The sequence below is a fragment of the Pelodiscus sinensis genome, chromosome 2 (assembly GCF_052426305.1).
Source record: "Pelodiscus sinensis isolate ZL-2025 chromosome 2, ASM5242630v1, whole genome shotgun sequence".
NCBI classification, from domain to species: domain Eukaryota; kingdom Metazoa; phylum Chordata; order Testudines; family Trionychidae; genus Pelodiscus; species Pelodiscus sinensis.
The window spans coordinates 169,380,131-169,396,631 of record NC_143053.1 but is presented as its reverse complement, the minus strand read 5'-3'; the positions used below and the strand labels follow the sequence as shown (position 1 = coordinate 169,396,631).

The following is a 16,501-nucleotide window of genomic DNA, read 5'->3' as shown; positions in this document are numbered from 1 at the left end:
TGAACTTGGTTGTATGACTGGTTACTTTCTTCCAGCTGTCAAGCAGTTCTGTAGTCTTTCTGAAAGCTTGTGAGGGTTTTCTGACAGAAGTCATGCAATCATCAGAGAATACTTCACTGCAGAGCTGTGACTCTGTTCCCATTGTAAGTAACTTGAACCAGGCTTTCCAGGGCTAATGTGAAGTCTGTTACGAACTGCAGAACTCAGTCAATGTGTGGTGTTTGGAGGGTTATTAGGAAAAGTGTGTTTTTGCAGTCTGGTCATTATATTAGCCCTTTCATGCTCCCCTTCGTACTGGTAATGGGAGTGGGCTAGCATATAACAGGTACATGAATTATGGATCTGGTTACGTAATGAAGAACATCATTCCCCGTTGCTTTTTCCTAAGGGATCGTTGACATAGTGAAGGGCTGGTGTGATTGGAAACTACACACCACTACAGGTGACATTCTTAGAGAAATATCTCGGAAATGAGGCTTCCTCTATCTGGATGGAATAATAATGTGTCAGCTATCAATTTTCTTTGGCTAGTCAAGATTAATTTTTTTCTCTAATTTGATTTCCTCATTTTATAAATAAAAAAACCCTGTGATGTGCTTTTTCTATAGTAAACATAAGAGTGGTCTATCTAGCCCAGTATTCGGTCTTCAGATAGTGGTCAGTGCCAGGTACCTGAGAGAGAATTAACAGAACAATGATCCTTTCCCTGGTGCTTATTCCCAGCTTCTGGCAAACAGAGGCTAGAGACACCCTTTCTGCTAGTCCTGGATGATAGCCATTAATGGTCCTATCCTCCATGAATTTATCCAGCTCTTTTTTTGAAAGCTGTTAAAATCCTGGCCTTCAGCTTCCTCTGGCAAAGAGTTCCCCAGGTTGACTGTGTATAAGCAGCTTTCGTACACTTCTTTACATGGTGGTCGGTTTTCCTCCTTCCTGAAGAAGTATGTGAAATGTCTTGGCTTGAAAGAAGCTTTTTTGCTTGTTAAATATACCAGTTGTTGTGTATTATATGAAAGAAGGTGCAAGGTATGAGAAATGATTTCTCTCTTGGAGACAGAAATGCCTGTGAAACCTTAATTCATTTCCCTTGTGCCTTTGCATTATGATAGTATGTGATCATGTAATTAAAAACTGTTTTTTCCATAGGTCCCCTACCTCATTCAGGGCACAGCATAGACCTGCTCAGGGCTGTATAATGAAAGATTATCTGCTTCCTTTGTTGTGGAAGTTGGAAGATGTGAAATGACTTAAGCAGGGGATCACAGGATAAGAAAGGGTGTTATGGTTAAGGTGGCTGAATGCTGCCCTAGATGGTTGGATTCTATCCCTCCCTTTGTTTCAGAGTTTCTGTCCTAAACTTATCATACGTGTTTACAAATTGTTTGTTCCTCTTTTCTGGGTGCCTGATTTGAGATCTTGGTATCTGTTTTGCAGCAGTGCAGAGCCTCAGCTGCAAATAGGGAGATTGATTTGTGTCACTAATTGTAATGGTGATTTAAGGAAGTCTTAATCTCCATCATTTGTGCTTTTTAGTTATAAGTTGATTCTTATGTGATTTAATTTACCTCCTGGCCCCCAGCCAGAAGGCTCTGCAGCCACCCTGCCTCTTCCCCCAGCATCCCTCTATCCTCCTCTTCCTTCCTCCCTGAGCTTGAGTGCCACAAATGAGCAAATGCATTCAACATTCAAAGTATCAGGTTCACAAGGAATAGCACCTCGTTGCGCAAGCAGTCCCATTGATTTTAATGGAATCACTTGTGGAATGATATATACTTTTCAGTATGAGAAAAGGCCAGATTCTGCCACACTCCAGGTGTGAGAGAACTAACTTCAGACATGAAATCTGGACCTCTGCAGAGCTGCTTCTGACATGTTCTGGTACGTGTAATAGCATTGCCAGTCTGAGTAATAGGCTCATTCCTGACACAGTTCCACAGTGCAAGTTGAAAAATAAATCTGAAGATGAAAGTTCATCTCTATCCTAGCATTTTTGGATTTCACCACAAGGTTCATGTAAAGAAATACTCATCTAGCTTAAGCCATTTTGCTTAAAATGAGGAGAAGCCACCATAACATTATCCAGGTATCTTCTGTATAGTAGAAACTCAGAGTTGTGAACCCAGAGTTACGAACTGACTGATCACCCTTTGGAGTCAGATGTACACAATCAGGCAGCAGCAGAAATCCCCTCCTCAATAAGAATCAACAAGCATTCTGTAAACTGCGATACCCACACGAGGAAGTGAGGAGACAGATTGAGAGAGCCAGACGTGAACCCAGAAGCCTCCTGCTACGGGACAAGCCCAAGAAAGAAACCAACAGAACACCACTGGCCATCACCTACAGTCCCCAGCTAAAACCTCTCCAACGCATCATTAGTGATCTTCAACCCATCCTGGACAATGATCCCTCGCTTTCACAGGCCTTGGGAGGTAGGCCGGTCCTTGCCCACAGACAACCCGCCAACCTGAAGCATATTCTCACCAGCAACTACACACCGCACCATAATAACTCGAACTCAGGAACCAATCCTTGCAACAAACCTCGGTGCCAACTCTGCCCACATATTTACACCAGCAACACCATCACAGGACCTAACCAGATCAGCCATACTGTCACTGGTACATTCTCCTGCACATCCACCAACATAATATATGCCATCATGTGCCAACAATGCCCCACTGCTATATACATCGGCCAAACAGGACAGTCCCTACGTAAAAGAATCAATGGACACAAATCTGATATTAGGAATGGCAACATACAAAAACCTGTAGGGGAACACTTCAATTTTCCTGGACACACAATTGCAGATCTAAAAGTAGCCATCCTGCAGCAAAAAAACTTCAGGACCAGACTTCAAAGAGAAACTGCTGAGCTACAGTTCATCTTTAAGTTTGACACAATCAACTCTGGATTAAACAAAGACTGTGAATGGCTTGCTAACTACAAAAGCAGCTTCTGTTCCCTTGGAATTCACACCTCCAGATCAGCTGCTAGAAGTGGGCCTCATCCTCCTTGATTGGATCACCTCATCATCTCCAGCCTGATCCTGGCCTGCATATTTATTCCTGCCTCTGGAAATTTCCACTACATGCATCTGACGAAGTGGGTCTTTGCCCACGAAAGCTTATGCTCCTGCACTTCAGTTAGTCTATAAGGTGCCACAGGACTCCTCGTCGCTTTTGCAGATTCAGACTAACACGGCTACCCCTCTGATACTCCTCAATAAGAAAATATAGTACAATGTTAAATGTAAAATACTAAAAAATATAAAGGAAAAACAGAGTTTTTTCTTCTGCATAATAAAGTTTCAAAGCTGGATTTGAGTTGTAAACTTTTGAAAGAGCCATAATGTTTTGTTCAGTTATGAAAACTCCAGAAGTAATGAACAACCTCCATTCCCGAGGTGTTCATAATTTTGAGGTTCTACTTTAGGATTTTGTTTATAATGTGTGTCTGATAATTACTTACATGGAAAAGTAATAGGAAAGTATAACGTAACATTTTTAGCTGTGTTTAAATGCAGTTGAGAAATGGGAAATAAGCTGGATATTCTTGAAGAGCCACAACTTACAAAAATATGAACTCTCTAATGTATGTGAAGGCTATAGTTTGAAATGTAGAATAATAGAGTATTTTGGGATATTACAAAGTTAGTAATTTTCCCCTCTCTTTCTATAGGTGCATTTTACCTGGTCTTTGAATATATGGATCATGACTTGATGGGACTCCTGGAATCCGGCTTGGTTCATTTTAATGAAAATCACATAAAATCATTTATGAGACAGTTGATGGAGGGACTGGATTATTGCCATAAGAAGAACTTCTTGCACAGAGATATTAAATGTTCAAATATTCTATTAAATAATAGGTATGGATATAAACAACTTTAAATGTATGCAAAGTTATAAAATAACAGCCTAGCCAAGAAATGTTTAATTTAGTTCTAGCAATTGGTGTCACTTTCTTCTAGCATTAGAAAAATAGATTTTCATTTTTTAGAATGTGTTATTGCTACTTTTAAAATTAGCTTCAACTTTGAGCCTAGTAACGTTCAGTTTAGGAGCTGATCCTGCAGTTAACTTATTTCTTTATCTGTGTGGAAAAACCAAGGTCAGGACTTAAGTTGAGCAGCTAGCACTAAGAAATGTACTTTCAGAGTTAAATCATAGAATCATAAAATAGGTCTGCAAAGACCTCTAGGCCATCTAGTCTGTCTCTCCCTGTGCTTAGGCAGAAAGGATCGTGTGTTTCTCGACCATCCCTGGCAGGTGTTTGTCTGATCTGTTTTTGTGTGATCTTTCAGTGAAGAGATAGGGATTTCGCAACCTCCCTTGGAAACCTATTCCAGTACTTAATGCTGCTTACAGCTGTCCTATCTAGCCTACGTCTCCTTCTATTCATATTAAGCTACGTACCTCTTGTCTTATTTTCAGTGGACATAGAACATTTGTTCACTGTTCTCTTTGATTACCCTTAACATATTTGCAGACTGTTATCAAATCTCCCTTTCCTCAAGTCTAAACATACTAATTTAACATTTCTGCATTAGTCATTTTTTCTCCTTTTATTATTTTTGTTTCTCTTTTAGACTCCAATTTATCCATATCTCCCCTAAAATGTGGCACCCAGAACTGGATACAGTATTTCAACTGAGGCCTCATCAGTGCCTGTTAAAATGAAGGAATTTCCTTCTGTGTTTTACTTTCAACACTCCTGTTTATTACACCCCCACAATGATTTTAGTCTTTTTTGCATCTGCATCTTATGTTGACTGATATTCAAATTATGATGCACTATAATACAGATAATGTTCAGCAATACTTCTGCCTTCCTTGACGTTTTCCTTCCTAAATTTAGCACTTTGAATTTTTTTAATTTCATTTTGTTGATTGCAGACTGATTCTCCAAAATACCAAGATCACTTTGAATTCTAATAGCTTTATTTAAATTGTTTACAACCACTTTATGCTTTCGAATCTGCTAATGCCAAGCTTAGTTTGCACTCTATTACCTAAGTCATAAACACAAACATTGAATAGTACTACTTCATATGTTCTGCCATTTAGAAAGAGAACCATTTATAACTAGACTTCAGGTGTGGGTTTTCAACCAGAGTGTTCCCACCTTTATACAGTAAAAGCTTTTGTTATACGGCACTCATGGGGAATGGAGGTTGCCAGTTAATCGAATGTGCAAGGTACTTGAGCTTATTGCTCTGCCCCAGCCCCCTACCTGGAGGAAACAGCAATGACCAACTCCTTCCCCTTGAGAACACCTGGCGACTTTTCCCTTTACCCCCCAAGCCACTGAGCTGTCCTACACAGCAGGCAGACAGATGGGCCAGCTGTCTGGGAGCCCTCCAGCAGAGCTGGCTCCCGACAGCAAAAGGCAGGCTGAGGGGGAAGGACATGCCCAAGGATGATGGAGGCTGCCAGTGTCAGCTGTCAGAAGCTGCACAACTGCTTGAGGCATCAAGCCAGCCAGCTGAACAGACAGGAATGAGGTACATGTACCCCAAGATACGGGAGTCTGATGTCTGGGGGCAATATTGTTTAACTGAATTTTCCAGATATTCACATGCCAGATAACATAGCTTTTACTGTAATAATTTCATCTAGACCACATTTCTGTAGTTGCTATATGAAAATGTCATGTGATATACTCAAAAGCTGTACTAAAGTTATCTACTGCTTCTCCATAGTCCACTAAGCCAGTAACCCTATCAAAGAAAGGAAATTAGGTTGGTTTGGTATGAGTTATTGTAGACAAATGCATGTTGGCTATTACTACTTACCCTGTTATCCTCTAGGTCAGGGTGGGCAATAATTTTTGGTGGAGGGCACTCCCAAGATTTTGGAAAGTCATCAAGGGCCACACTTTTCTGTGGAGGAGATGGTGGGCCTCAAGTGGAGGTTGCGTACAGAAAGGCATCATGGGTTAAGGGACTGGGGTGCAGAAGACGATGTGAGGTCTGAGAAGGAGTTTGGGTGAAGGAGGGGGTTATGACCTGGTCAGGGGAATGGGGTGCAGGGTCATGGAGGGAGTATGGGTGCAGGAGAAGATTCTGACTTGGAGAAAGGGCTCTAGGAGTAGGTACACAGTCTGGGAGGACACTGTGTCCTGGATCAGGGGGTGCAGAGGGTTTGGATGGTGACCTGGGGGAAGGAATTGGGATGCGGGAGGGACGGGGGTGCCAGAGGCAGGCTTTGATTGGGAGGTGCTTATCTAAGCCAGCAGCCCTGCAGCACCTCCAGTACAGGCTGGGATCCCTGATTGCTGCAGCCCCAGATCACTTGAAACTGCAGGCTTGTTCCCTCCTCGTGGCTCTCACCTCTGGAAAGGAAAAGGGGGTTGTGCTGCCCCCATTCCCCAGGCCAATCTCTCAGCCTCTATTGGCTGGTTGTTTCCAGCCTATAGGAACTGAGGATTTGGCTGGAGGCCGGGAGATTACATGAAGCCTCCCTCTCCCTGCAGGGCAGAGAGCCACCTGGGCTGCGCTTTAAACTGCTGCAGCTGTGTGCCTGTGGGTCCCGGCAGGATGGTCCACAGGCCAGATCCGATTACTTGGTGGATTGGATCTGGCCCTCAGGTCATGTTTTACCCAGCCCTGCTATTGGTACTTTTACAAATGGATTATTTAATTATATGTTCCAGTAGCTTTCAAGGTACTGAAGTTAGGCTGACTGGCCTATATTTCCCCAGGTACTCTTTGGGTACGTTTACACAGCAGCATTATTTTAGAATAACTGACATTCTGAAATAACATAATCCACGTCTACACTACAAGCAATTATTTCAACCTAATGTCAAAATAATGTCAAACTGGAGGACTTCTTAGTCTGACTCCTGTAGCCTTCATTTTGCAAGAAGTAAGGGAAGTCAGAGGAAGAGTGCTCTAACTTAGACTTCCTGCTGTGTAGGCAGCACCAAAAGCCGAAGTAAGCTATTTCGACTTAAGGTACGCAATTGACATAGCTCAACTTGTGCAGCTTGTTTCAGCTTCAGCCCTGCTGTGTAGACGTACACTTTGTTTCCCTTTTTGAAGATAACGCAGTCCTCCAATTCTTTGGGAACTTACCTCCCCCATGAATTGACAAAGATCATTTCTAATGATTCTGAGGTTGCTTTGTTAGTTCTTTACATTCCATAAGGTAATTTCATGAGGCCCTGTTCTTTTCCTTGCTCCTACTGTAGTTATAGAACCTTTTCTCTAAATAGCCTTTTGTCCCTTCCTTGGTGTAATTCATTTTGTGCCTTAGCCTTTCTTATTCTTGTTCATATAGGCTGTTTATTTGTTATCATCCTTAGTAATTTGTTCCTGTTTCCACTTATAAGATTTTCCTTTTTGATTTTCAGCTTATTCAAGAACTCCTGATGCAGCCATAGTGTACAGGCAGTCCCCAGGTTACGTACAAGATAGGGACTGTAGGTTTGTTCTTAAGTTGAATCTGTATGTAAGTCGGAACTGGCGTCCAGATTCAGCCGCTGCTGAAACTGACCAGCCGCTGACTACAGGAAGCCCGGGGCAGAGAAGCCTGGTCTGCTGGGGGTGGGGGGGGTGTACTAGCTGCGCTGCCCTCTTCCCCCCCACCCCCCCCAGCAGACTAGGGAGACACCGCCTGGGTCCTCTGCGTCTTTGCTCCACGTCTCCCTGGTCTGCTGGTGACCAGCAGACCAGGGAGACGCGGAGCAAAACACGGAGCACGCGGGCAGCGGGACAGCTGAGACGCGCCGCGGCTGTCCTGCTGCCAGCCTCCTCAGAGGCTTTGCTCTCCGTCTCCCTGGTCTGCTGGTCTCCAGCAGACCAGGGAGACGTGGAGCAAACCCCGTTCGTAACTGCGGATCCGACGTAAGTCGGAGCCGCGTAACTCGGGGACTGCCCGTAGTGGCCTCTTCCAGCTTCTTTCTATGTATGTCACTCATGGAGATAGTTTCTGTCATATTTTTCTCTCAGATAAATTGCAGTTCTTCTGTATTCCTTTTTCCCTTACATTTCCTTCCTATGGGGCTCTGCCTACCATTTCTGAGTTTATTGGTCTGCCTTTTTGGAGTCCTTTGTCCTTAAGCTTTCATTCCAGCCTTTTCTTAGAATCATGAAGCATTTCTATCATCACTTCCACACAAATTGGCTGCATCCTTCTGATTCACAATTTTGGTTTCTCTTTGTCCACCAGAATAATGTGTAGGATGGCTGTTTTCCCTGGTTTCTTCCCCCTTCTTCTAAAACAAGTTATTCCTCTCACATTCCAATAATTAGACATCTTATGTTTTTCTGTATTATTTTTCCAATGGGTAGTTAGTATGCCATTTCAACCAGGTGTTACGTTCTGTATATTTTTGTTGTATGTTATATTACATTATACTATGTGAAAACAGGATTTTTATCTTGTGTTTTCTTGCTTATCTGATCTTACAGTCAAATGCATGTAGACTCATCTATCATGTTGAATAATACTGAGGAACTAATCTTTTGGGAGTATAAAGTACAGTGTTTTGATTTAAAAGAATCTGCTACCAAGTGTGTTCAAACACACAATTTTGATACGCACTGATACTCTTGCTTACAAGGGCAGTGATAATCCAAGTTTCATGCATGCACTGTTTGTTTACATACATATCTGTGGTACTACCCACTGAAGTTGATTCAGTGAAAGCTATTACCCTCGCACCCTTTCTCTTTCTAATATCCTGGGACTGACCAGGGTACAGCTACATTTCATACATCACATATAGAGCAGTTCCGTGTGTGTCATGGAGTAAGTACAATTGACCCTTTCGACTGAAATTCAGACTGTTTTTGTTCCATAGTTGTCCTTAAACCCTTGAACAAGTCTTTTGAAAAATAAACTTCTTCCATAATATTTAAAAGTAAAGGGTTTTTTTTTTTTTAATTACTAGACTTTGTGAAAGCACCATGTCCTTTTCTTTCTTAAAGAAACTTACGAATGTCTTTTCCAGTGTAAGTCATCCAACCTTCCAGGGAAGCATGGTATTTTGCCTGTTGAGCAGCAACATCCTTTATTTTTGCCTTTTGAAGAATCATCCTTAAAATCCCAACTTAAGCTTTTGGTACAAATGGAGTGTTTAGTTTTGTATGCTTCCCATAGGAAGGTATGATTGCTGATAGTCAGTTGCTATGCAAATATTCATTATTTACTATTTTTTATTATCGGTGCAGTTACCAACCTGTAAATAGGTCATCCTACAATGAGTAATACTTTACTGAGCTGTGAATTGGTGATCTCAACAGCCCTATAACTATGCTTAAAATGTACAAAAATGGCAGTTTTTGTTCTTCAAAGTATTATCAACATAGTAAGTGCAGTCATGCACTACTGACTTGATTAGTTTAGAAAGTATACCTGAACTGTTCATTAGTATTCTTTGAAGTGTATATCTGCATTTGTCAAATGAAAAAAGAACGTTTTAAAATACCTAACGGTTTGATTTTCAAATGGCATTGGTTAGCATGCATATTGAGAAGATGCAGTAAATTTGTAATGGTGTTCCTACTGACTAGTGTATTAGTCAAGTTAAACTATAGATGAGCTTAAGCATTTTAAACATATTTTTGGTTTTTAAATCTGACAAGATGAATCAGTAAAAATTCTTTACTCTTTCCACTAGAGGGCAGATTAAACTTGCAGACTTTGGGCTTGCTCGACTGTATAGCTCAGAAGAGAGGTAAGATGGCTACATACTGTTATATATTTAAAGCATATGTCTCTGTGGTTGAGAGCTTAGGGATGCTTTTTCCGTAGAGGAAAGCTTTTAAATCAAATCATATTTTTAAATACTGCATCCTCTGTTCTGATTAAATATCTGAATTAATAGAAGTAAAGGTTTGTACTGCGCAGCTGTGCATTGGTTGGTTTGTGTCATTCAGTTTTATTCAGGTTTTAATTCAATTTTAGTTGATATGTCAAAGTATAATAGTTGTATGTTGTTAAATATTTGACAGGCTATTTAACCAGCTAGAATAAAAAATTGTGATCTCTCCTCTCCTCCTCCTCCTCCCCGAAGAAGAGAGGTCAGTCATCTGGTACATGTGCAGTATAGTAGTAAATCTGCAAACATAATACTAATGTGTAAATGATTGGTGTGCAGAGGGAAAGAGGAGTACTTCTCATCCTGGCTCTTAAAAAGTATTGAGTGTCCTCTCTACAATACTGAAGCTATAGTGTCTCCAGAATACTAGGGACAAATAACTTTTTGGAGAAGAGAATCATTTTTTACCCCATTTCCTTTCAAACTTTGAACTTAAGTTAATTGTGGTGTTATGTTTTCCTTATGGTTTCAAAAATGCCATTAGGGAGTCTTCCTTCTTGAGTTAAAGGATAATTTCTATTAGCAGTAATAGTACATTACATTATTTTTTAATAAAGACCTCTAACTAGTGACATCACAGTTAATAGTTTCATTTTAAGTCTAAACTGGCAAGATGGATGCAGATTTACATTTAGCATGTGGTGTCCATAACCATTTCAATATTAGTCCTGCATCTGTAAATTAAAATGCTTGGAAAATATATACAAGAGAATAAGATAAGTCTCTAAAATGTTGACTGTTATGGAGAAAGTAAATAAGGAGGTGTTATTTACTCATAACACAGTTAGAGATTGCCAATGAAATTAATGGGCAGCAGGTTTTAAAACAAGGAAAAGAAGTGTTTCTTCACACAGTACACAGTTCAATCTCTGGAACACTTTACTAGAGGTGTTGTGAAGACCAAGACTATAACAAGGTTCAGAAAAGAACTAGACGAATTCATAGAGGTCGGGTCCATCAATGACTGTTAGCCAAGATGGACAGGGATGGTGCCCCTAGCCGCTGTTTGCCAGAAGCTGGGAATGTGTGAACGAGGATGGATCACTTGATGATTACCTGTTCAGCTCATTCCCTCTGGGGCACCTGGCATTGGCCACTTTTGGACAACAGGGAACTGGGTGAGATGGACCTTTGGTCTGACCCATTGTGGACCAGGGATATAAGCAATTAGTTGACTACTTGATAAGCATATGCTTGTTTAGTAGTGACTCGACTAGTTGCTCCAATCCCCCTCTCCCCATCAGAGAGGGAGGCAGCAAGGAGGGAGAGCAAGAGCTGGCACTGGGGGAGGAGGAGTTGGCTTAAAAGCTGGTTCTCCCCAGCACCGTCTGGGAGGAGGGGGAGTGAGAGGAGAGGCATAGGCAGAGGCATAGTGGGGGACTGGGCCTCTGCTTTTTAAATGTATTAAGAGCCTGGTGGGAATCAGCAGTCCCTACTCACTCCCGGTCTCTCTCGTCTCCTCCTCCCCCCGCCCCCCAGCTGCCTAATGGCTCTTAATTCATTTAAAAGGCAGAGCCACAGTGGGGTTAGCTGTCCGGGCCATTTCCCCCCTTATTGACTCATCGATTAGTCGATGGAAATTCCATTGACTGCTCGATTAGCTGTTTACATGCAATTTAACATCCCTAATGTGGACATTGTTATGCCTGTTGGTACATCTGGGAGGGGTTCAAATGGAAAGGGAAAAGTAGATTTTACGACATCTCATTTTTAACTAGAGGTGTTTAAAAACTTTTGAGAACGAATACACGGAGATGAAATTTAACAAAATGTTTGATGCTGGTGTTTTACTGTTTTACCATGCCTGTATCTAAGCAAATAGTTGTTGACTGTAATATGGTATAGCAACTTGTAAAAAAATTGTACTTTAATGTTTCCTACTTGTAGTCATTTTCCTCTAATGTTGTAACATGCAGAATCTGGTTTCCAAAACTGAATGTGCACCTTTAACTTTATACCATTATACCATAACATATATTCATTTTGGATACTTGCATAGGAGCTCAGTGGCATATCTGGCCATTTTGCGCAAACAATTTGTTTGCTCATACTTGATTTTGAAAGTTTGTATTTAATCATCTCTAACATGTTAAAGGAAAAATGTGGGATTGGATAACGAAGCACCAGCTAGAAAATGTAATGGAGACACTTGCTCCATCAAATTTAATGGAGACTTTCACTTGCTCACAGTGAATGAATACAATCTTATCTCAGTTTTTTCAATGTGCCCCACACTTGTTGGCTACGTCTACACTGGCCCCTTTTCCGGAAGGGGCATGTTAATTTCAGCGATCGCAATAGGGAAATCCGCGGGGGATTTAAATATCCCCCGCGGCATTTAAATAAAAATGTCCGCCGCTTTTTTCCGGCTTTTAGAAAAGCCGGAAAAGAGCGTCTACACTGGCCCCGATCCTCCGGAAAAGTAGGAATAAGATCCTCCGGAAAGGGCGCTTTTTCCGGAGGATCGGGGCCAGTGTAGACGCTCTTTTCCAGCTTTTCTAAAAGCCGGAAAAAAGCGGCGGACATTTTTATTTAAATGCCGCGGGGGATATTTAAATCCCCCGCGGATTTCCCTATTGTGATCGCTGAAATTAACATGCCCCTTCCGGAAAAGGGGCCAGTATAGACGTAGCCGTTTAGTTTTTGTGTGTAATTTCCATTAAATCCTGACTGACTGTCATTAACAGATGATATCAGCTTATTAAAAGCTCTTTTTATCAATTAATTAAAATATATTGCTGGGGTAAAATTCAGATTGCTCTTTGGGATTGTGAAAAATGTATTTATCCAATTTTTTTTCAACAATTTTAATGCTAAACAGCTAGTTTTAGTATACACACAAGCAGCATCATTACTTTGTATGTCACTATATCCAGTAGTAAAACTTATTAATTTTTTTACCATATCCGTATATTACATTTGGAAGGGTATTTGTAATCTTGTTAGCTGCATGGCATCTCATTTCTGATTCAGCTTCTCATTGAGTACATGTTTCCTTCTCCGTAATAGAGAGATTTAATGAATATTAAGGAGCATGCTGCAACAGTTTTTCCATATGTTTTTGCTAACTGAATTATATTTTTTGACAATTTACTGATTTGATTAAACAGCATTTAGAAAGATTTGGGACCTTGCAGCAACATTTTTAAGTATTACTTTAATGCTAAATTAACCGAAATATGCGGTATATTTGAAAAGTCTTAAAGTAAGCTTTTTATAACTAAGCCATAGGTAAAACATACTTGTAATTGTGTACTTAACATGCATGAATAGATTTTCAATGTACAAAGGGAGTAATTAGCCATAATTATTCATTAGCATGTACATTTCTGTACATATTTACCCAGCTTCCTGTCAGTATTGTGGTAATTGCACTCACAATTGTGCATCTGACTATTAAAAAAAATCACTTATGAACATACAACATTTTCCAGATTAAAAAGTGTGAGACATTACATAGGAATGTACCTGTTGAAACAAAGCTCTGTTGAGAAATCGTTAACAATTGAATATTAATAGAGAAATTCAGTAACAAAAAAAGTCAAATCTGTCTAAATACTGCTGAAAAAAATAATCTTGTCTGGATAAACCTGGCATATATGTGGAGGGACAGGTAAAATTTCCAAGAAGTCAAATTTTCAAAAGTGACTTAAGAGCCAAAGTCATTTAGCACTTATGAATATGTTACCAGTTGTGTGTGTTTGTGCATGCTTGTGGAGCCACTACGAGTGGATTCTTTTAGTATAAGGTTATCAATTTTATGTCCTTTTCAGTAAATACAGAAGTCTACATTATAGATCACTGTGTTTAGTTGATCAGGCAATTATATTGAACATAACAATGGTGTAATTTGCAATGTGGAATGTTCACCTGTTGTAGAAGGTAGAGTTTCCTTGTATCTTTCTTTTTTAAGCATATATAAGTTATTGAAATACTTCACTTTATACCTCTGTGCATTTGCAGTTCAAACCTAACTGTTGGCACTAACCTAATGCTTTATTAACGATGACAGATATGAAATGGTGCTTTTCAGTTATCTATAAACTCTACCAGGAAAGCTAGGAGAGGTAACTTCAGTAGTATTGGCTGTTGTGTTTTAAAACTATGAATGCTGAAACATTGCTATTCACTGCTTACATTTTACTGGAATCTTAGCTTTCAAATTGTGTAAAAATTTCAAGTTACATAATATTAATAGCTAAAATCATGCTGGTTATTGGGGATGTAGTGATGGACATTAACAATCAGTGACTGTGTTCTGTGGCAAGGGCTGCTGAACATTGGATATTCTATGGCATCTCCTAAGGATATGCAAAAATAGAAACTTCTATTGGAATAGATTTGGCAATAGCACTGTTCTGTTGTGATATTTTCATTATTTATACTGTCTTCAAACTTAAAACTAAACTATATATTTTTTTTGTATTGGCGATGCCCCAAAACACTGCAGAAGTCTTTCAGTGAGGCCTGGAAGCTTTTATAGCTTGTGAATGGGAGGTTGGGGCTATTGGAATCAATGAAGATTTGTGAGTTTTGAAACCCAAGAGGTAGTTGAAGCTTGTGATAGTAGGGAACAGCTGCATGTGTGCTTCTCTTCTTTGTGGGCATGATGAGTTGAATTATTTTCACTGTTGAACTCTTTTTGTTTAGCAGTCAAGCAAACAAATTACTGTGTCAGTTACTGCACCTAACAGCTGTGGATGGACATATTAGCTAATGTCTTATCTTTGAAATGATCAGCAATTAGATAGTTAGCAGTATAGGTATTTAATTCTGAAGCCTGATGATATTTAATACTTATGAGGATGGTGATGATCATTTATCTTTGAGATACTGTTTCACACTGTCCTTTGGTAGATTTAGGCAGATGACAAGATTTAGCTTCATGCGATAGTGGCAGCAGCCTCCATATTAGTAAAAAGGAATGAAAATTGGAACATCTTAAAAATAAAATTATAATAATGAAACCTCAACTTTGATTAGTTAACTACAGTCTCATTTTAAGAGAAATATTGAATCTGTCTTTTTTTTTGTTTGTGTGTGTGTGTGTGTGTGTCAGTCGACCATATACCAACAAAGTTATTACTTTATGGTACCGGCCTCCTGAACTTCTGCTTGGGGAGGAAAGATACACACCAGCCATAGATGTCTGGAGCTGTGGGTAAGAAGTTATAATACATAAGTGTTGAGTATAGATCATTTAAACAAAATAAATCTTAAATAATTTTATATGAAATGATATTGATGGAATTATGTAATCTTATTTTACAGCTGTATCCTGGGTGAACTTTTTACTAAAAAACCAATATTTCAAGCAAATCAGGAACTTGCTCAGCTGGAACTAATAAGGTAACTTTTAGATAACACAGTGTAGTTGGTACTTTATAAAATCCATAGCACTTTTTAATAAGCATTGAAAAAATGGAGTTACAATATTAACATTTAAAAGGTTGTCACAGTTGCTTCTCAGAATAAAAATGTGGTAGATTTTTGGGACAATATAAAACAAATCACTATGAATTTGCAAATTGCCTCGTAGCTTTCCATGGCATAGCAGTGCAGTGGTAAGTAGAACTTTTTATAGCGTAGTGGGAGTTATACCTTACTCAAGCTCATCTCATAACTGGGCATTTGACATGCCCAGTTTTTAATCAGGTGAGATTGCAGCTTCCTTACTCCATTCTCTCATCAGCAAGCAGGAAAAAAGCCCCATAGGGGACTAAAGAATGACTAAAATGGAAAGCTTTGCTTAGGGCTAGGTTCTCTGCATACTGCTGATCCTATGATACTTATTTGTTCTGCCATAGGGAGGGTTTCTCTACTTTCTGTAACGAATTGTCAGATATGTTGGAGGGAGAGACCCTTTCTGCCCCAGTGGATCTTCTTGGGCAGTAGATGCTTGAATTAGTCAGAGACTCTTTTCTTTATTCTGGTGGCTAATGATGTCTCCTGCTTTTGATATCATAATCAACCTAGGCAATGGCAAGGAAACGTCTTTCTGGAAAAGGAAAAAGAGAATGAGTCAGTGAATTGCTCCTTTGCCCTGATCACTTTTCAAGTGTGAAATATTTGATTCTGAAAAGCAGTAAATCTATGTGGGCGGTAAAAGCTATATGTAATATGTAGGAAAGTTGGTCTGTAAAAGTACAACCACCTTTTAGAAGGTGCAAAACATCTTGTCATTTTTTCACTTTTGAGTCAAAACTCATGCTGTGTGAATGTTTTTGCTTTAACCACGAGATGGCAGCACTGCACTTTAATTCCAGTTCTGGCTTTCTTTACCAGAACTGGACATAGTTTTGTAAAGAGTGAATTGATATAATTTGTAAAATTTAATACATTGGGACCATTCCCAGAATATTTTAATTTGAACATAAACTACCCATAATGGAATCAGTTCTTAGTCATGTCATATTGTACATTTTCAGCTTGTAAGCCACTTTTAATTAATTTAATTTAAAGCCTCTATCAGTATCATGGGTGGCTATCAGCATTTTGTTTTATTTTCCTCCGTGGCCTTTCCCCCAAATATTTCAAGACTACAGATAGACTTGGACCAGAAAAAGGTCTAGAAGGAAAATTAGCAGAGTCTAACTACTTTTCCAGAATATGCTGCAGCTAATAGGCTAGTGATAGTGACTGTGAACTGGTAAGGGAGATTAGAGAG

General features: G+C 39.7%; 1 protein-coding gene across 2 annotated transcripts in view; it reads left to right on the top strand.

Moving 5' to 3' along the window:
* Positions 1-16,501, top strand: part of CDK13 (cyclin dependent kinase 13) — a 72,817-nt gene that overhangs the window by 38,143 nt on the left and 18,173 nt on the right. For both annotated transcript variants that reach the window (XM_075921730.2, XM_075921731.2), the window contains exons 6-9: positions 3,685-3,874; positions 9,634-9,690; positions 14,894-14,995; positions 15,106-15,183. In XM_075921730.2, the coding sequence (XP_075777845.2) occupies positions 3,685-3,874; positions 9,634-9,690; positions 14,894-14,995; positions 15,106-15,183 (427 nt within the window). The remainder of the gene's footprint in view (positions 1-3,684; positions 3,875-9,633; positions 9,691-14,893; positions 14,996-15,105; positions 15,184-16,501) is intronic.